General features: G+C 46.8%; 1 protein-coding gene across 2 annotated transcripts; it reads right to left on the bottom strand.

Moving 5' to 3' along the window:
* Window positions 1-1,078: 1,078 nt before the first annotated feature.
* Window positions 1,079-22,120, bottom strand: DCT (dopachrome tautomerase). 2 transcript variants are annotated; one of them, XM_061575663.1, is made up of 9 exons: window positions 21,911-22,120; window positions 21,139-21,491; window positions 18,266-18,565; window positions 17,175-17,275; window positions 15,008-15,174; window positions 13,393-13,584; window positions 10,819-10,954; window positions 8,539-8,743; window positions 1,079-4,504 (listed from the first exon to the last, which is right to left on the bottom strand). In XM_061575663.1, the coding sequence occupies exons 2-9, from the start codon at window positions 21,467-21,469 to the stop codon at window positions 4,338-4,340; spliced, it is 1,599 nt and encodes a 532-aa protein (XP_061431647.1). In that variant the 5' UTR covers window positions 21,470-21,491; window positions 21,911-22,120; the 3' UTR covers window positions 1,079-4,337. The 2 variants fall into 2 exon arrangements, with proteins under 2 accessions (XP_061431647.1, XP_061431646.1); XM_061575662.1 differs by having other exon boundaries at window positions 21,139-22,120.
* Between the last annotated feature and the right edge of the window lie 357 nt (window positions 22,121-22,477).

Here is a 22,477-nt window from a genome sequence, read left to right as displayed (position 1 = left end):
AAGGAATATGAATTCCTACAGTCACGAAAGCTTAAGTCATCATTTAGTTTCATGTTTAATTAGCCTACAAATCCGCACAGAGATTGAGCTGCAACGAGGTGACCGCATCATGCTGCGTTAAAAAAAGAAAAAGCACAACCAGCGAGATATTCTCTGACCAAGATGACCGGATGACTCATTGTTTTAAACAGACACAAAGGAAAGTACGACAGAAATTTGCATCCATTTCCATGATTTAATTGACTTTATCGAAACTCACTTTTTTCGTGACTGACTTTCTCGACACAATCGCATAATTTCTTCTGCTTAAAATATGGATTTCTAATGCTGATTCAAGACAAGTACAGTATAATCATACAATTAATACAACATTAAAATACAGTTCGTGAACGTTTAATCGCAAGGCCCATGGCCCTATATAGTATCTTTGTCCAGTATAATCATACAATTAATACAACCTTGAAATACAGTTCGTGAAAGTTTCATCGCAAGGCCCATGGCCCTATATAGTATCTTTATAGGGTTCATGCGGGGACAAGGTAGGCGTGGGAGTAGGGGTCACACAAAGATCAAAGGTCCACGTCCAGAGATAACATCAGAGCATTTATTTATACTGGAGGAATCCGCTCAGCTAGAACGCTCTGTTTTTAACAGAAGTCCAGTACGGGGGGGGGGGAGGGTAAAAACGTTACAACAATTAAGGCGTGAGATCGGGGATTGGGGAACCCCAAAAAGATGCAGATTGGCGGGAAAGTGGAGAGGATGAGAGAGGCGTTAACACATTCCTGCTGCGGAGGGAGCTGGTAGGAACGTTGGTGGGTTGCTCGGTCAATGGCCTTGCAGGGTCAACGGCGGCGTGGTGTATTCCGCAAATATGGCCGACTGTGAGGGCGGGCACAATCCGGCGTGAGTAGGTTAAACGTTGAATTTTATAAGGGCACCACGGGGTGACCAGCCCCTCCCCACCCAGCCTCACCCCCCACCCAGCCCCACCCTCCCCACCCAGCCCCTCCCCACCCTCCCCTCCCCACCCAGCCTCACCCAGCTCCTCCCCACCCTCCCCTCCCCACCCAGCCCCTCTCTGCAAGACGGACGGACACAATAATCCCCTGTGGGCTGGTGTAACCAGGAGGTTCCTACCAGTAGAACGAGACGGGGTACACTGTGCAGTATAAGGAGAGGGAAATACAAAACCACGGGGCTTCGAGGGCGCCACGATGTCAAGATGTTAACGAACGCCCGTTAAGCGAGACAAACCTCTATCGTTCCTCATTGGCTGTTAACATTAATGGCGGTTAGGCGCATGTCACGTGACCGCTGTATTCACTTAAAGGTGTGTATGCTCGCAATTGTGCCAAAAATTGGTACTTTTGTAAATATAAAGATATTTTTAAAAAATCAGTTATACGTTGCGTGCGATATTTATTTCGCAATCGATCGCTCTCACACGGCTGTATACATTTAAGCGCGCGGTTTTACCTTACGACATTGTGGCCACGTTCCCACACAGCGTCCGGACGAGGTTACCACAATGTTCACAACGGTATTCTGCAATGCAAGGGGCGAGGCTTGTTTTTTTTTCCTTCTTCTTACAAACTACAAGTGACCATTGCTGCAACGTTCAAAGGCCAACATTTCCGTGACCGTAACGCGGGCATTGCTACACCGCTCCCAACCCGTCGCATCGCTGGCGTGAGAGAGAACCACTCGTGGATTTGACTTCACTTGCGGTGGCATGAGCACGCCATATTCTTGTTTTTTTCGGTAAAGTCACGTAGTTAAAAAATTAAAATTAATAAAAGTAAAATAATAAAAAAGGCTCAGTCCCATTTACACGCACTTTTACATCAGCCGCACCTAGTTTACACAACAAAGGCTCATTCCTAACAGCGTGCTTCAGCCGCACCGAACCTCACAAAAATAATATTCAGAGCCCACCTTGGCTCCTCCCACCCTCAACCAGTATATATATACAAGGACTGTTTCCTTGGAATTTCTCTTACTTGATACAGCAATCGTGCTGTGGCGGTTCCACCTGAAGACGGAAGCTTGTGTTGCCTCCGAAACGTCGTAATTTTTATTTTATTTTTATTTTTACTTTTATTAATTTAAATTTTTTATTAAAAAAAATTATCTACGTGACTTTACCGAAAAAAACAAGAATATTAATCCTTGCAGTCACGAAAGCTTCAAATCTAGAATGAGCACGACATTTTTGGGGGGTTAAACCTTTTTCCCGTCCTCTTACCGTCGTGCGAATGAATTATTTAACACGCGACAGTTTGATTGCATGCATTGCACTGGTCATACAATCAAAAATTGTCACGGTTAAATTGCGACGATGAAACATCGGGATCTAAGCAACACCAATGATCGTAATACCATCCCGTAGTTAGGCAGTGGCCTGGAGAATGGACGCCGTGCGTCATCCAAACAGGGGTTAAGAAGCACGGATGAGTTATTGTTCCAACCCTGTTTCCCACGTCTGACTTCTGAGTCATCTGAGGACCGATATGTACACTGCGGTTAGCAGTGCCGGATTAAGATAGTGCAGTGCCTGTAGCATATGTTATAAAGGGGCCCTACGTAAAAAACACACGTGTAAATATTAAAACACATACATTTTTCACTTGCATTGTAAAGTAATTATATTTATTAATTTGCTCTACAGCCGGATAATACGACGAATCGCTAACCTTAAATATCAGTCATTCATAAATGTCGAAGGCGGTATAGTACTATAGTAATAGAGCGAGTGCAGAATCACTGAACCGGAATTGATAGCTTGAAAGCATTTAGCGCGGGGCCCTTGAAAGTGTGGGGCCCGTAGGATACATCCGGCACTGGCGGTTAGAGATCATCCTGGAATCGAGCGACAGCCAACGACTGCTTTTGGGTGCCACGGTGGCGAGATGTTGACTACCTCGCCTGGTATGCAGGAGGTCGTGAGTTTGACCCTGACCCTGACGCCTTCTGTATATTTGGAGTTTGCATGTTCTCCTCGTGGTCACGTGGATTTTTCTCCGGGTCCTCCGGTTTCTCCCTCAACATTTAGAAGCAACGTGCCTTTAGAGAATTTGCTGCTATACATTCCAAATGATACGTCACTCTGTTGAGCTATTATTTGGTTACTACGGTGACCGAAAGAACCAAGAATATACTGCTAAGCTTGGCAGCGTATTTTAAGCTGAGTGGGAGGAGCAAAACAATTATAAAATTAGTGAGCCTTACCTGGTAAAATACAAAAAAGCAGTTTCTAGTTTTCGCTGCTACTGCAGATTATTATGATTCTGCTCCTGTTAATGATGAGGCTGGCTGCTGCTAATGAACAATTTGCTGCGGTTTAAAATGAAGCTACTGCTGCTGTTTTTTTGTATGCTGTTTGCTGATGTAAACTGGTGAAATTATGACGTTGCTGCAGCTGCCAAAGGTGTCTTTAAGATCTTAATACTAATTGTGCGTAATATTTCTGTGCGGGTTTTCGCGGTGGTGCTGTTCGGCTCTCTGATGTGCATCCGGTTGGCACTGCGCGTTGTTCGGAACGTATGCCAGACGTTTCGCTCCAGTCGCTGGAATGCACTTTCCGCAGAAGCTCCCAGCACGTGGCGCGAAACGTCAGACATCTTTCGATTTAAAGCTTTCGTGACTGCAGGGATTCATATGCTTGATTTCGGTAAAGTCACGTAGAAGGGAAATCATAAAATAATAAAAATTAAACATAATACAATTCTCACGACGTCCTCAGGTGAAGAACAGAGCTGTCGGAAAGACAGCGACCTAATGAACACAGCTAAGCTTGGCAGCGTTTTTTAAATCAATTTATATGTAAACTCCTTTGTCAAGGCGCTCTGCTCCTCCCACCCAGCTTAAAATACGCTGCCAAGCTTAGCAGTATATTCTTGGTTCTTTCGGTAAAGTCACGTAGGAGGGAAACAATAAAATAATACAAATATAAAACAATACCATTTGTATTATTTTATTGTTTCCCTTCTACGTGACTTTACCGAAAGAACCAAGTATATGAATCCCTGCAGTCACGAAAGCTTTAAATCAACGCTTAGCAGTGTTCATTAGGACGCTGTCTTTCCGACAGCTCTGTTTCTTCACCTGAGGACGGCTGCTTGTGTTGTGGCCGAAACGTCGTGAGAATTGTATTACGTTTTATTGTATTATTTTATTATTTCCCTTCTACGTGATCCAAGAAAACGTCGGACATCGTATGGAACAACGGGGTGGTTACAACACGAAAGAACGAACAACATCGGAGCGCCTCACAACTGCGGGTGATACCAACAGTGTAGATTCGACGATGAGCGAGTGAGCGAGCGAGCAGGCGTTCACACGGAGTTGGTATAAGTCATGATGGAACCCCCGTTAGCCAGGAGCGGGCGGTACGTTCCGTTGCTGCGTCGACGAAGCAGAACGAGGATGCTGGTGCAGACCAGAACCAGAGCCACCGCGCACAGGGTCGAACTCAGCACCAGTGGCGTGGAAGAACTGGGCTCTGTTCGGAGACAAGTACATCGTCAGTCGTCGCAAGCATCATCGCTAGCAGAGGTAGTAAAAGCAGCGGCGGCATTAGCTTCATCATGATCATCAGCAGCAGCATCACTCTTGCAATAGAGCAGCAATGGCATCAGCAGCGTCATCATCAGGAGCATCACTTTCAATAGAGCAGCAATAGCTTCATCATGATCATCATCAGGAGCATCACTCTTTCAATAGAGCAGCAATGGCATCAGCAGCGTCATCATCAGGAGCATCACTCTTTCAATAGAGCAGCAATAGCTTCATCATGATCATCATCAGCAGCATCACTTTCAATAGCGCAGCAATAAGCTTCATCATGATCATCATCAGGAGCATCACTCTTTCAATAGAGCAGCACTAGCTTCATCATGATCATCATCAGCAGCATCACTCTTTCAATAGAGCAGCACTAGCTTCATCATGATCATCATCAGGAGCATCACTCTTTCACTAGAGCACCACTAGCTTTATCATGATCATCATCAGCAGCATCACTCTTTCAATAGAGCAGCACTAGCTTCATCATGATCATCATCAGCAGCGTCACTCTTTCAATAGAGCAGCAATAAGCTTCATCATGATCATCATCAGGAGCATCACTCTTTCAATAGAGCAGCAATGGCATCAGCAGCGTCATCAGCAGCAGCATCACTTTCAATAGAGCAGCAATAGCTTCATCATGATCATCATCAGCAGCATCACTCTTTCAATAGAGCAGCAATAGCTTCATCATGATCATCATCAGCAGCGTCACTTTCAATATAGCAGCACTAGCTTTATCATGATCATCATCAGCGGCATCACTCTTCCAATAGAGCAGCAATAGCTTCATCATGATCATCATCAGCAGCGTCACTCTTTCAATAGAGCAGCAATAGCTTCATCATGATCATCATCAGCAGCATCACTTTCAATAGAGCAGCACTAGCTTCATCATGATCATCATCAGCAGCATCACTCTTTCAATAGAGCAGCAATAGCTTCATCATAATCATCATCAGCAGCATCACTTTCAATAGAGCAGCACTAGCCTCATCATGATCATCATCAGCAGCATCACTTTCAATAGAGCAGCACTAGCCTCATCATGATCATCATCAGCAGCATCACTCTTCCAATAGAGCAGCACTAGCTTCATCATGATCATCATCAGCAGCGTCACTCTTCCAATAGAGCAGCACTAGCTTCATCATGATCATCATCAGCAGCATCACTTTCAATAAAGCAGTAATAGCTTTATCATGATCATCATCAGGAGCATCACTCTTTCAATAGAGCAGCAATAGCTTCATCATGATCATCACCAGGAGCCTCACTCTTTCAATAGAGCAGCAATGGCATCATCATCGTCATCAGCAGCGTCATTGGCATCAATGGCAACAAGAAAGAGATCCCCTTAGCGGCTGCACAGACGGATGGGGCCAGTTCTGTTATCGAGTGTCTATGATGGCCGGGACAGCACACGAGGGGGTGGGTGGACAGCACCACGCCCGGACCGCCTCCGTTTCCCTCAATGCTGACGTTTTACTGTACCAGGTGCTCATTTAAAATGCAGCAAGTTGGCACCCATTTTCTGATGTGCATCTATGGGTCATCTCAGTCAGCCAACCCATGGCACCCGGGTCAGGCGAGCCTTCGACAGTTCACGTGGCCTCAGAGTGCACCTGGCCTGGCACGGCCGCCGTGGTGACGTCACCGTCACTTAGTGGCGAATGGCGGTGGTATTAATATTGGTGCTCGTTCAAGGCCGAGTTGACCTCGGCGAGATCCAAGATCAGTTGAGACGTAATGTGCAACCGGCGTTTGGCGTGACCATGGATTCAACTTGGACCACTGAGTTGGATGCGCAGTGTGCTAACCGCTGCACTATCGCTCCCGCACACAAACGGAGTCGCCCACAAACACCCAAACAGCTACGAAGAGGCCATTTAAAGTTGGGCCACAGGACAAGTTCGGACATTCGTTACTGATGTTTGTCTTTGAGCAGGGAATTGAACCCGGGTGTCTGGGTTTTGTAGCGCACGTGCTAACCATACAAAGATTCCCCACCCCCCTGTGTAGCCTTAACAGACTGTTGGGGCAAGTGCCGTTTGCGAGCACCTACGAACAAACACACTCACATACACCTACAGACAAAGACACAGATTCAACTCAACTGAATTATCAAATGTATTTATTTATTTTACTATTTAAGGCCCCACTGAGCTATATAGCTCAACGAAGTGGCTTATCACGTGGACATTTAGAGCAGCCAAGTAATCTAAAAGCATTTTTCTAAATGTGGAGGGAAAAACCGGAGGACCCGGAGAAAAATCCACGCGACCACCGGGAGAGAGAGACATTCAAACTTGTAGCCTGAACAGACTGTTGGGGCAAGTGCTGTTAGCGATCACCTATGAAGGCCGGCACAGCACACGAGGGGGTGGGTGGCCAACACCACGCCTGGCCGCCTTTGTCTCCCCAGATACTCATTTGAGGCTGAGTCGACCTAGGGGAGGCCCATAGCCGGTTCTATTAATAATCGTGTCTGGTGCTGGCCTTGAGCAGGAATCGAACTCGGGTCGCCGGGTTCGTAGCGCTCCCCTATGGCTCCCCACCTATAAACAGACACAAGCGCTCACAGACACCCATACCACACTCTCAAAAGCACCACGTCACAGGGCCACCAAACACTCCACCAAACGCGCACCCACACTGCAAACATCCACAACATTGCTTGTTTCCCTATTCAAGTTAATTTCAAGTTCAAGTCCATTCATTTGGTATAGCCCTGTGAGCCATTCGGCTCTTGAATCGGGTGCAACCGCAACAAATAAAAAACAAAAACATGAACAAGAAAACATCTTAAAGTGACTATGTGACTAAGTGCAATCAGAAAATCCAAGAAAAGACAGCAAAATATTGCAGAAAAAGCACCGTACACCAACGCTGTGTGCAAAACTCCCAGTGGGATGCAAGTCAAACAACAACAACAACCACAAGAAAACTTAGATTAAGGCCATCAGTCTTACTCCGTACTACAACAAACAAACATGGCCAAACCAATAAACTTTTCGAAATCACCAAAATAAAGCCATGAAAGCAATGAAATAGTGATAATAGGAACTGTCATGGAATTTTCACAATAAATGACATAAACAACATGTCCTACCAAAACCCTGCAGCCATAGCTGGCTGCACGAGTCACTGATTGTTGATGCAATTCGATTTTACTTCCCGTTTTGTAACTTCCTCTCGCACACAACCACCCCCCCCCCGACTCCCTCACTTTCCTTCTTCCTCTACCGTCTCACTCGATTCTCGTGCATTTATGACTTGGACCACTTCCTAAAATCACGGCCAGAGAACACCCCCAAAAGATCGAGCGAGAACCCCATCTGCCTTCTCGAAAATGTGTTGGGCAGTTTTTTTTCATTTTATTTCCACTCACGCCTTTGTCTCCCTAGTGGCGATGTTGACACATGTTCACACATCGCCACTAGGTACAGTACTCATTTGAGGCTGAGTCGACCTAGGGGGAGGCCCAGGACACCGGTTCAGATAATCGTCAACGGTGTTGGCCGTGAGCGGGAATCGAACTCGGTTGGAGCGGGTTCGCAGCTGCAGCGAAGCGCTCACCGCCACTACACTCCAGCTCCCCACGACCATCCACACAGACACACAAAGACAAAGATCCCCCGTGTAGCCTTAACAGACTGGAGGGGCAAGTGCTGTTAGCGAGCACCTATGAAGGCCGGAACGGTACACAAGGGGTTGGGTGGCTAGCACCACGCCCGGCCGCCTTTGTCTCCCCAGTGGCAATGTTGACTACACACCGCACCGGGTACACATTTGAGGCTGAGTCGACCTACGGGAGGCCCAGGACACCGGCTCAGATAATCGTCAACGGTGTTGGCCGTGAGCGGGAATCGAACTAGGGTGGAGCGGGTTCGCAGCACAGCGTAGCGCTAACCGCTGCACCGCCGCTCCCCGCAGAGGTACGCGCCCCCCCGCAAAACAAGCACTCACCGGGCAGCCGAATGTCGTAGCCGTAGCCCAGTTCCTCGGCGGGCACGAACATGAGCTGGTTGGGCACGGGCGGGAAGAAGGGCACCATGTTGTAGTAGAGGTTGTGCCCGATCGGCGCCAACTGCTCGGGCCAAGCCTCCGTGACGTTCGGACGGAACCGCCGCATCCATTCATCGAAGACGGCGTCGACGAACGTGTGGAGGACCTGAACAATGGGGGGGCGGGTAGGGTGGGGGGCAGAGAGGGGGGCAGGTGGGGGGCAGGGAGGGGGGCAGGGAGGGGGGCAGGGAGGGGGGCAGGGGGGGAAATCAAACCGAGAATTCGTTCGTGCGCAATTCTTACAGAGCGCAAGACTATCTCGGGGGGTGCTAAGTTTATTCAAATGTCGTCTCCTGTAGTTTTGCAGTGGAGGAGGAGGGGGGGATGTTGAAAAAACAAATCACTTAGCGCATTTGCGCACGTGTCTGTTTGGTTTGATTGGCTCCGCGGTGGCTAGGAGATGTTAACTACCTCGCCTGGTATGCAGGAGGTCGTGGGTTCGATCCAGACCCCTGACGCCTGCTCTATATTTTGAGTTTGCGGTGTTTCTCTTTCCCCCGTAGTCTCGTGGATTTTTCTCCGGGTCCTCCGGTTTTTCCCTCCACATTTAGAATCCGCGTCTCGCGTTCAGAGTGTTTGGCTGCTCTAAATGTCCACGTAATGATAAGCCACTTCGTTGGGCTGTCATTTGTGGCCAGGTGGCTTCTGAAAAAGAGCCATATGGCTCAGTGGGCCTTACTTGGTAAAATAAAAAATTGTTTAGTTTATAGTTTAGATTGAGACTGTTGGGTAAGTGGGGAGTTATAGTTAACAATTGGTATTACTCCGACACGACCTGACCCGTAAGTAAATATGAAGCATTAACCATTAGTCGTTAAAGCTTTGGTATGAAATTATGGTAGCCAATGTCGATATCAGTTAGTCAATTCATTTCGGGTAAGGCCCATTGAGCTAAGAACCTCTTTTATCAATGTCGATCTTATATCGAACAATAAATAGTAATATATACGATGTAAGATTTGCCAATTTTTGTCATATCCTGTTTATTGTGGCTTATATAATTTCCCTCAAATACGATTAGAATGTTTCCAAATAAGAGCTCCTAGCGCCACGGTGAATATTACATCGTTTTTTTTTTCTGACAGCATGTTGCATTATAATCATTATAGATTATAGAGCTCATGGCATGACGTCTGCTTACTGACCTGCAGTTTATAAACTTTTAAGCAATCTCTTCATAGCTGCAGTGCATAAAAGCACAAAATAAACATAGAGCCATGACAAAGTTTTGGGAAAGTGACATCGCTACCATTATCGTATGGTGACATTTCATACCGTACCATATTGTGTCATGAAAAAAATATTTGCTTGTGGTTAGCATGGATGTAGGCGCAATGAACAAAGCTGAGCCCTTCTGAAGTGCCGGATTTTCCTAGTAGCAAAAGTAGCTACATATGTAGAATCTACTACATATATAGCAGCTACATATGTAGAATCTACTACATATGTAGAATCTACTACATATATAGCAGCTACATATGTAGAATCTACTACATATGTAGAAGCTACTACATATGTAGTAGCTTCTACATGTGCAGTAGCTATGGGCCCTGCACTTTCAAGGGCCCCGCGCTAAATTATTTCAAGTTATCCATTGCGGTTCAGTGATTCTGCACTTGCTCTATTACTATAGTACCGTACTGCCTTCAACTTTTATGAACGACTGGATGTTTAAGGTTAGCGATTTGTCGTATTACCTGGCTGCATAGCAAATGAAAAAATGCACTTACTTTACTATACAAGTTAAACATTTATGTGTTTTAATATTTAAGTGTTTTTGTTATTTAGGGCCTCGTTATACCATATGCTACAGGCCCCACACGAGCTTCATCCGATACTGGCCCTCTGTCTGGCTAGTTGGAACATTTCTCTGACGGAGAGACACTTCAGGCAAGTGCTGTTAGCGAGCACCTATGAAGGCCGACACGGTGCCAGCACCACGCCCGGCCGCCTTTGTCTCCCTCGTGGCGATGTTTTCACACCGCACCAGATACTCATTTGAGGCTTAGTCGACCGAAGGGAGTCCCATAACTGGGTTCAGATAATCATCACTGGTATCGACCGTGAGCGGGAATCGAACCCGGGTCGCCGGGTTCATAGCGCAGCGCGCTAACCGCTACACTACCGCTCCCCGCACGCATACATACATACACTCGCACACACACGCGCAAAGAGGCGTACCACGAACACGGGGTCGTTGGCAGACGAGAAGGACGCGCCTCCGGTGCCGTTGAGGAAGCGGTGCACGAGGTTGTGGAGGCTCAGTACCCCGGGCTCGTAGCTCCCGTCGGGGTGGTCGTAGCCTTCCAGGGCGTTCCTGGGCAAAGAGAACGACTCAGGGTGGCGTCACCGCCGCCGCTACCACGGGTTGTTCGTGCGCGGTGTTGGACGTTCCAGACCGCGGTGGCGCGTCGTGCAAGGGAGAGCATTGGATGGATGGTCGCATCGCGAGACCGTGGCTGATGGCAACAGTTTAGTGAAGCCTTCATCCAGCAGTGGATATATTATACACAGGTCAACAACAACAAAAAATTCTGGCCTGGACTTTTGCAGCTGTTTAAGACTAATTTCAGGGTGCTGATTCCAAATCTGATCTCAGATTTGCTTTATCACATCTCGTTTTTATGCTATCGGCATACCCCATTTTCATTGATTTTACCCGAAATTAACTCTGTCACTTATGATTGCAAGTTGTTGCGAGTCAGTGACTGCATTAGTGTTAAAATATGGTGCTGTATTTTTAGGATAGTGTGTTCATAATATCATTTATGTAGATATCCACATTTATTTAATATTTTAAATCCTTTATATTAAGTTCACTTGCTTGCTTGCTTGCGCGCTTACGATCGTTCAAATCTTTCGATCGTTTTTAACCCACTTCCCGTGATCCGATCGAGCTGACATTTTGCACACAGACTCGTTGTGCGTGACAATTTATTTTCGTGAAAATTTACACTTTTTAGGAAAAAATAAATTATATTTAATTACCAATTGCTTAATGGTGGCAGGCAATCATCTGACCCATAGGTGGCAGCCATCTCAAGCCAGAGGACGAGAGGACTCTAGCCGCCACGCATATAAAGGATTTATAGTGAAAAACTTTGTTTTTACGGGTTGATTTTTTTCTTCTGCAGTTTTTATTGAAAATGCAATATTTTATATCTCAAAAATCTGATGTGATAGACAAAAACTGATGCCAGATTTGGAATCAGCACCCCAAAATTACCTTAAAACCGTTGGAATACCTTATGTCAGAAAAAGTGTGTTGACCAGTGTTATGGTTACTTTTAATAAAAACGAATACAAATTATGAATAATGGATCATGGATGTCGACCGCGACCCTCACCAGGACAAGCGGATTGAGAAACGAAACGAAACAAATGAAAAAGATCACAGCTATTGATGCTGATGCTGATGATGGTGGTGGAACATGTATATAATCAAGTACTGTCCAGGAAGGGTTGGAATATTAGGTGGTGTCACTCTTCAGCAAGTGGGGGGGTTAAGAGGTGACCGGGTGGCTAAGAGGTCAGAGTGCTGAGCTGGCAAATCTGAGGTCCTGGGTGATGAAACCGGCTTCTCAAGAGTTGATTGATGGTCTCAGCCCGACCGCCAATGACTGCAGAAATAAAGCTAAAAAGAAAAACACGTTTAACTTAGATTTGCATTTCATTTGGATAACGATGTGAAATAGAATTACAAAGTTAAGGGACACCAATATCGCGATTATCGTCACATCGTGAAATATAATATCACAATATTATTAATTATTATATCACAACATCCCTAGTGTCTGGTGTGGGCCGGGTGACTGCTACGTGTCTACATCGTCAGCCCTATTGGTGAAGACCAAGGCACGTACTGGCTGGAGCCAAGCTACTTCCACCTGAATTTACCACTATTTCACTGGATTTGAAATAAGTAATTTGAAAGCACTTATTTGTTTGACAAAATATAAAAATATTTTTTAAAGCTTTCGTGACTGCAGGGATTCATATTCTTGGTTATTTCGGTAAAGTCACGTAGAAGGGAAATAATAAAATAATACAAATATGAAAACAATAAAAATTCTCACGACGTTTCGACTACAACACAAGCAATCGAAACGTCGTGATAATTTTAATTGTTTATATATTTATTTTATTTTATTATTTCCCTTCTACGTGACTTTACCGAAAGAACCAAGAATAACAATATAAAATATATGTGTATTCTGTTTATCCTATTTACAAGTTTAGATACAACAATCATTTACGTAGAAGTGACTTGAAACCCCTGTAATCGATGCCAAAAAAAAAATCTAAATTGACAAAGAGGGCTGTGAAGAAAAAATTATTGATCGAAACTATTCCCGTCAGCCCGCGCCACCACCTTGATATTATTTTTAACCCTTTCCCATTCCGATGACGTATGTGTACATCATCAGTCTTTCTTCAAATCTGTTCTAATGACGTGTACTGTCATTGGAAAGGAACTGAAATAAAAACGAAAATAAAGTAACGTCATCAGTACCGAAGCTTGCACAAGGCCATGCAGAAGGGCACGCGACACAGTTTGGCACCAGCTATCATCGAGTGCGGTCGTGTCGCTATAGTTCTCTGCGGTGAGTACAATGTCTTTCAAAACAGCGGTGCTATGCCTCTCCGCTGAACCGCTCGCGCGTTCCGAGCTTCAACGGCGAACGGAACACCCCCACCCTGGAACCTGCAGACGGGTTAATATTTGTTTTCCTTTTGTTTTTATTTTCGTGTCACCTGAAGCTGCGGCTAGAGTTGGTCGAGAACGGCTCGTCATCGAAGCGCGCCACGCCGAGGCACTGAGCTACATCGTCGCGCGTGGGCAGGCGCCCGGCCCCCGGGTGGGAGATGTCGCCCCCCGGGTTCCGACGGATGGGTCCCTCGGCCGATCCGTTGCACAGGGTGACTCGCAGGTTGTATTCGTCCAAGCTGCAGTCACCCGCAAAGGGATTCCCACCCCGCAGCGTAAGCGGAGCGACCGAACACGTGCCGCAAGCCCACGTGGAAACGCCGTGCGGGGCGGCGGTGGTGAACGTGGCACGGTGGTGCCGCGGCGCTGGTGGCGTGTTTCCGCGGCTGGAGCCCAGAGATTGCCCCCAGGTCAAAACTGGTAAAGATTCCGTGACGTTATAAAAATTTCTATAAAAGTAAAAAATTGTGTGTCGGTTTGTGGCGGGGTTTGTGTGTGGGTTTGTGGCGGGGTTTGTGTGTGGTCACGTGCTTGGCTCTCCAACGGTGGGGTTTTAGTAAAAATAAAAATAGCCAGGCACCACGCCGTAAGCCCCGCGGTGAGCAAGCGCCATTCCTATTTCACATCCGTCAACTTTAAATTAGTTTAATTAGCGATTTAGTGCGATTTCTGTAAGCTTTCTTATTTATTTATTTATGACGCGCACACGACCATACGAACTCACACGCCTTTGGTGGGGAGGACGGCCCGTGCTAAGTCGCACGCCTTCGGTGGGAGTGAGGGGGACATTTTCTTTCGCGTTAAAAATGTGCGAATCAGAGATCAAATTCTGCGGATGTACACTAATTTATGGCCCAGGACCAGTTTAGATAATTCGTCACCAGTGTTGGTGACCGTGAGAGGGAATTGAACCCGGCTTGCCGGGTCCGTAGCGCAGTGCCACAACCGCTATGCCACCGCTCCCCACAGATAGGTACCATACACAGAGCACATTGTACGAACTGTGGGTAAAAAAATCAATCCGTATTCATTTGTGTTAGTAGGCTCATTAACAAAAAGACACTCAAAACCTCATCACCAATAACACCGCCCAAGAAGAAAAACATAAAATAGGTGATACAGCAGGCATTGGCCCTTCTCCATATTAGAAAGGGCAGTATAATTGACATATCTGTTGAAATTAAGTTACTTGTGCCTGTGCACGAATGCCAATGCACCATCGCAAAAAAAATCGCGAAACAAAACAAGAAATATAATAGTAGTAGGTTTTTGCCCTTTAAACTGGTACAAAACTGACACCTCTATACAAGGCATCATGTTTGCAATAACCACAACACAAGTAGTCAAAATGCAAACAAAAAGAAACAACTCTGATGATGATAATGATATGCACTGTCATTGAAGTTGATTGGTCCACACCCGAGACAGCTTTCCTTAGAGCCTAGTCTCCATTGGTGTTGGACCAGATGACACCAAAAGGCGTACAACTCAAAAACAGTGCACTATCAGAGTATTGAGAGCTCGGGGTAAGCATTTACACTATGAGACCTCCTTTACCAGTGGCAAAATAAAGTAGTAGGTTTTTACCCTTTAAACTGATACAAAACTGACACCCTAGAAGAAATATAATCATAATAATTGCTAAACCGGGAATGCTGGCACCTGTTGCAGACGATTTTCCATTGTGAGAAGGGGGACGCAGGGCTCAGCAGAGTGGGCTCTGCGGGGTCAGGGCCCCCGAAGAGGTCGTCCACGCACACGTCACACGCGGCGCTGCCCGTCGCAAAGTCCCAGAAGGGAAGCGCGAATGACGGATCGCCTGTGAGCCTCTGTACAAAGACAAACACAAAGATCCCCCGTATAGCCTTAACAGACCGTTGGGGAAAGTGCTGTTCGCGAGTAGTGCCTATGATGGGTGGGCACGGCACAAGAGGGGGTGGGTGGCCAGCACCATGCCCGGCCGCCTTTGTCTCCCCAGTGGCAATGTTTGCACACCGCACCAGGTACTCATTTGAGGCTGAGTCGACCTAGGGGAGGCCCACGACCGGTTCAGATATTCGTGACTGGTATTGACCATGAGCGCGAATCGAACTCGGGCTGCCGGGTTCGTAGGCAGTGTGCTAACCACTGCACCACCGCTCCCACTACTGCTCCCCAGGATACGTAAGGGTTAGGTTCCGGAGAATGATCCGTAACCCGAATTTTCCGTATGTTGGAAACTAAATTATTTCCCCCGAAAATCAACGATGAAATCCCATAGCCGGAAATAGTTGTGCTTCCCCTACCCGATTACTAGGTTCGTTTTCTCTCGGTGCCGTATCACGCTGTCATCCGTTTTCTATCGCTTCCTGTATCCTATCGCTGTACGTACGCTCTGCACTTCCTACGATTCTTTCATTTCTACCCTAACTCTACCCCCATAATTTAACTAATGGAACATATACTGTGTACAATTGTTTATGAATACCGTGAAACATTTTGAAATTAATTGTTAACAGAACGCAGTCACTTCCGATGTTTGTTTACCGTGCATTAGGCTAGGCCTAGGCTTCACTGATAGCTATTGGCCGAGACCATACGCAATCGAAATGTAATTGTCTTAAATAAAGTACATACAGTAAATTACTCATGAAATAAACTTAAAATGAAAAAAGCAAGCAATAGAAACACGGGGGCAAAAAAGATAGTTCCAAGCATAGAATTCAAACAATTACTTAATGCTACAAAAGGAAACGAATCACGTAATGCTACAAAATGTCCATTTCCCTTCATCCTAATGGTGGTTTGATAGAACAAGGTGTAAGGTGGCGCTTACCCCTCGTAACTAACGCAAACATTTACGGATATCAAAATGTTTTTTTCAACATCATTTATGGGAGCATTTCCGTAAAGTCGGCTTTTCCTAAGTCGGGTTTTCTGCAACCCGGGGATTTACTGTCTAACAAAATCATCTCAACACCCAAATAATATACTTCTAATTCCAAACACTCAATGTGTGGACGGGGCTAGCGTTGAGCGGGCGTGGCTTTGTAAAAGTGGGCGGGGGCTAACATGGAGGGAGGAGCCACCTGCTCCAACCATGTCCGCAACTAGTTTACACAACAAAGGCTCATTCCTAACAGCGTGCTTCAGCCGCACCGAACCTCACAAACAAAATAATATTCAGGGTCTACCTTGGCTCCTCCCACTCTCAACCAGTATATATACAAGGACTGTTTTCTTGGAATTTCTCTCACTTGATACAGCTATCGTGCTGTGACGGTTCCACCTGAAGACGGAAGCTTGTGTTGCCTCCGAAACGTCGTGATTTTTATTTGACTTTTATTAATTTAAATTTAAATTTTTTACCTACGTGACTTTACTGAAAAAACCTAAGAATATGAATCCTTGCAGTCACGAAAGCTTCAAATCTAGAATCCAACCATGTGGTTAAGCCTCCCAGGAAGGTAGCGAGCCCTGAAAGCTAACGGAGCCAGTGCCGGATTATCCTAGTAGCACAAGTAGCTACACATGCTACGGGCCCCGCACTTTCAAGGGCCCCGCGTTAAATGCTTTCAAGCTATCAATTCCGGTAGCACTTGCTCTATTATTATAGTACTGTATTGCCTTCAACTTTTATGAACGACCGTGTGTTTACGGTTAGCGATTTATCGTATTATCTGGCTGTATAGCAAATGAAAAAATCCAATTACTTGACTATGCAAGTAAAATAAATTGCGTTTTAATATTTACGTGTTTTTTTTGTATTTAGAGCCCCTTTATAACATCTGCTACAGGCCCACACTAGCTTAATCTGGCACTGAACGGAGCCCTGTGTGTGTCCCTTGACCTGTATGTCTCGTTCGAGCAGGAGAAGGTGGTACCGATGCCAGGTGATGAAAGATGGCCCCTGGTGTGAAAAGTCGATAGCTGTAAAGGGTCGGCCAGGACCTTCGGAGAGATAGGGGAGACACAACAACGAGCGCAACGCAGAGTCTGTCGTGAGTTTAAAACGAGTAACCGCTGGTTTCAATGTGTAACCAGCGAGCATGAACAAATTACGGCATACATGCAGAGGATCCGTTCATGTTTCCATATTCGTTTGCAGTTACTCATCTAGTGAGAAGAACCTCACAGAATGTTGCTTATACTGGTAGGAACCTCCTGGTTACACCATCGCACAGGGGATTCTACTGATAGGAACCTCTTGGTTATACCAGCCCACAGGGGATTATTGTGTCCGTCCGTCCGTCGTGCAGGGAGGGGCTGGGTGGGGAGGGTGGGGAGGGGCTGGGTGGGAAGGGTGGGGAGGGTGGGGAGGGGCTGGGTGGAGAGGGTGGGGCTGAGTGGGGGGTGGGAGGGGCTGGTCACGCCGTGGTGCCCTTATAAAACTCAACGTTTAACCTACTCACAGTCGGGCATATTTGCGGAATACACCACGCCGCCGTTGACCCTGGCCATTGACCGAGCAACCCAACCTTCCTACCAGCTCTCTCCGCATGAATGTGTTTCATGCGTTTATTGCTCAGAACCGTGCTGGGTCAGGCAAGGGGGAGTGGGGGAGGTGGTTTAGGTACTCGGTCGAAACAAAATTCAACAAGTGCGCAGCAGGAGGGTACAGCAGTAGCCAAACAAGGTTGAGAATAAATCTTGACTCAAAGCTTTTGTCGTGACTGCAGGAATTCATATTCTTTGGGTCTTTCGGTAAAGTCACGTAGATTGGTTGAAAGAAAATAACAAAAAACTACGACGTTTTTCCCCCCTTTCTGATGACGATCGTTTACGTTGCGACCGAAACATCGTAGTTTTTGTTTGTCATTTTCTTTCAACCTATCCAAGTGACTTTACCGAAAGACCCAAAGGAACACGGTTGAGAATAACCACCGGACTGGGGAGTTTGCTCCGTACAGACAAACACCGACGCGCAGTGGGCCAACGCACCCAGCAGAGTGTCCCGCACGGAGTAGTAGTGCAGCCACACGAAGTAGTCGTAGACCGACACGTTGCTGAACATGGGGCTGTTCCCGTCGGGCCCCAGGATGCCGAGCCAGTGGTTGGTGGACACCACGTAGTCCGGGTGCGGCGTCTCCTTGGCAAGCTGCAGGGCGCCTAGCAGGGTGGCCCTCTCGCTCGGCGACAGACTCCGCACGTCGCGACGAACCACGGTCGGGGCGCGGGCATCGCACGAGGTGCCTGTCCAGCCCGGCCGGCACTGCCCGCAGTTGTGGCCCCAGAAATTGCCTGCGCGCTCGCACGTGCGTGCGTGAGTCGGGGAGTGGTGGGTTGTGGTAGCGGGGGTCAGAGGCTACGCTGCGCTACGAACCCCGGGCGAGCCGAGTTTGATTCCCGCTCACGGCCACCAACGCCGGTGACGATTATCTGAGCATGGTCCTGGGCCTGCTCCCCTAGGTCGACTCAGCCTCAAGGCAGTACCTGGTGCGGTGTGTAAAAATATCCCCACTGGGGAGACAAAGGCGGTCGGGCGTGGTGCTGGTCACCAAACCCCCTTGTGTGCCGTGCCGGCGTTCATAGATGCTCGCTAACAGCACTTGCCCCAAAAGTCTGTAAAGGCTATAAGGTGGATCTTTATTTGTGTGAGTGGGGGGGGGGTTAGGGGCCGGAGTGAGGAGTGGTGGTGCATCGGTTAGCGCGCGCGTGCTTCGATTTCCGCTCATGGATAACGTCAATAGCGAATGTCTTGAACCGGTCCGATAGGCCAGACCCTCCCCGATAGGTAGAGTCAACACCGGGGGAGACAAAGGCGGCCAGGCACGGCCCATCGTGCCGGTCTTAATAGGTGCTCGCTAACAGCACTTGCACCCAACAGTCTGTTAAAGGCCACACGGGGGATCTTAGTCTACGAGATGTGTGGCAGGCGATTTGATGAATGACAACGGAGTCCATTAGTGGAACCTCTCAAAGCCGGACTCGAGAGTAAGCCAAACTGGCTTACCTAAAATGTGTCTATAATTTTTGTTTTAATTGATCAATATTTCAAAGTTGACCCAAATTCCGGCCCATAACACTGTCCGTGCGCTAATGAAGCCGCGTGCAGTATAGGTGACTCTGTGGGCACTAACAAGTCTAAAGCAATGCAATATTCTGCTCATGTGTTGTGCGGAACTTTCGTGTTCAGTTCGTCGTCATTCCCTCGGCACCTCCAATTACCGCGGTTGGCTGCATACGGTGCGAAAGAAGTTCAACACACATAAGTACAAAGCTCTCTTTGACTTTTGGCTTCACGTTTAATTCGCAAGTAATAAACGCTTCGAGCCCGTCAGAAAATAATCCTACGGTGCTTCACGCGGTGATGCATGTGACTCGGATTAAACCGAACTGTAGTGATATTTGTTCTGAAGTTAGAAACATTAAAGAGTAAATGTTCAGTTAATTCATCGGTATTCAGTGTTAATTGCGTGCATTGGATGTTAATGAAGCAATGTCATTAATATTCTATGAGTACTGTAGTTCAATGATTTGATGATTTACAGTCAGCCGGACCATCTCACGAAAGGGTCGGTCCCTCGCCCTCAACAGCGTGGCTTTTGTTGATTGTTGGAGCTTACAAATATCCTTAAGACACATTACAATTGACCTTCTACACAGCATTCCCCAGACATTTGATCAGTGTCACCAAACAAGAATACAATTTTTTTGTCTCGTTTTTACCCTGTCCCTATTGTTTCTCATTTTTTTCTCGTTCGTTTGTACATTCTCCCCATTATGGTATGTTTGATTCCCGCATGTACGATTCGATTCATTTATCATGAAAATAAGAATAAACATTAATTTGCCAATATACGCATCGTTACATGCCCAAGTCTTATAGGGCAGATTTGGCGTGGGGACACACGTGCCCATGTCACAGCCGTTTCCAATATCCCTGCATTGCTTTTGCAATTCCCTTACTGTGGAATTGACCACGTCTTTTCCCACGTATTTATTCATCTCATTTGCAGCGTGGTCAACGCACCACCATGTGTCAGAGACAAGCTTTGGAACTTGCGAAGGGCCTTCAAATTGCCAAACTTACTATCCATACTAACTCGCACACATTTAACATTCCGCATAAACTGTGTTCATCACATATCAATCACACCAAACAGTTCAATTCTAAGAGCTATAAATATGAGAAAAAAACAAGTAAAATGCCACATTTCAAGGAATGGGTTGTAATTTTTTTTCGTGAAGTCAATCGGTGATTTGTATGAGACCATCGCTCATCGCATTCTAGAATCTGCGGCCAGTTGCGTGACAAACCATCAGTGAATGTGATTGATGCACCAATGTAAAATTTAAACTCTCCAGTATAGAGTGACTGTGGCCACCCAGAACAGACAATAAATCACAGAACGACTCAACGCCCGATTCGCAAGTACGAATGAGGCAGCGATGCACTCCACTACTCCTGTTGCAATGATCTGGCTCAACCAGCTCAACGTAAAATTATAGTTCTAGATTTGAAGCTTTCGTGACTGCCAGGATTCATATTCTGAGGTTTTTTCGGTAAAGTCACGTAGGTAAAAAATTAAAATTAATAAAAGTAAAATAAAAAAATAATAAAAAAATCACGACGTTTCGGAGGTGTTGCCTCCGAAACGTCGTGATTTTTATTTTTATTTTATTTTTATTTTATTTTACTTTTATTCATTTTAATTTACATTTTTTTACCTACGTGACTTAACCGAAATTACCTAAGAATAAAAATTATAGTTATTTGCTCGACATCTACATCGGCCATACGAATAACTTAATGTGCCGTGCGTACGTACGTTCAACTTCTTTCGCACCGCACGGAGCCGACCGGCACTCACCGTTGCACGCGCAGCTTCGGTTGAAGAACTTCAGAGGCCACCTTTCCCGGTCGTCCACGTTGCGCAACGTGTACGGCCCCGACCAGGGCCTCAGGTCGGCCGTCACCTCCTGGCAGGAGCCGCGAGCCACCTCTGCCCCGCAGCCCCGGCTGGCCCCGGGCGAGAGCGGGGGGCAGCACTCCTGGGAGCGGATCGCGGCCACCGTGGCGCAGTCCCTGGGGAACTGAGCGTGGCACGGCAGCCGCGGGGCCGTCGCTGCCACCACCAGCAGCAGCAGCAGGGAGAACGGACGGGGCCCTCCACGCGGTGTCGCAGCGGCACGGATTCCCATCTCAGTGATTGAGAGCGGTTGGCTGCGTACGGCGCGAACGGAGTTCAAAATGCGTACGTGGATAACGGCGGTGTGGTTATGAATGTTGTGCTGTTAGCAAATGTAAAATAATGTTTGATTTTTTTTTACCGATAATGAGCCACGTGCCACCTCTAACGTGTGGCGTGTGCTTCTAATTGAACGTAATCAAGGATGTGTATGAGCCAAGATAAACCTTCCTCTGTCCGTCCAGCGAATTTAAACAGCGAATTATCTCAATAACAGAGTTTGGCGTGTCGACAGCACTAACGCGTTTTTGTTTTTTTGTTTAGAGGACACGCGATAGAGGTTTTTATCGAGTCGGAAACACTAACCACTGTGTCCGTTTTAATGGGGTTTCTCATTTACAGCTTTTGAAATTACGAACCAACTCGGTAAAAATCACATCTGACGTTCACCAACCGCGGCTAGAGATGACGGGTGAATTCGTGCCTCCGAAGAAATTCTCCACATCCCAGTTAACGCCGCAAACTGCAAACACAGCCTTGGCTGGATTCAACACAAGCACCGTGTGGCTCACGGCCGAGAAATAATGAGACTGACTGGACGGCAGTAAGTGGTTTAGTGCGGAACCCTTCCACGTGGCACGGGGTAGTGGATGGGCTAGTGGGTGAAGGGTGGCTGAACGTAATGATGAGACACATAAAGGTTTGCCATTGAACAGAAGGGGCTTTTAATGGAATGTGACTGAGCAATCCTAACTCGTGATGGTCAAATGGGCACCCGTCTGACCATCACGCGTTGTTTTGTTTCGTTGGAGTGGTGGATGGGTAAACTTTGGCGTGCACTCATCGAAGTGAAGGGTCACGTGGTGTGTGACTGGTTTTTGTTGTTGGCATTTACCCCACAATTTGATTCTCTCGGCATCGCTTTGTCGCGAGACGAAGTGGCTATTCGCAATCTTCCGCGGAGCAGTATGACCCGTTTGTGTCAGAGTTCTGGTGGCACTAAATTCGATTGGACTTGTAA

Source organism: Lethenteron reissneri, chromosome 58 (assembly GCF_015708825.2).
Source record: "Lethenteron reissneri isolate LAM-NWPU_2019-01 chromosome 58, ASM1570882v1, whole genome shotgun sequence".
NCBI classification, from domain to species: Eukaryota; Metazoa; Chordata; class Hyperoartia; order Petromyzontiformes; family Petromyzontidae; genus Lethenteron; species Lethenteron reissneri.
This window is presented reverse-complemented; position numbering and strand designations above follow the sequence as displayed.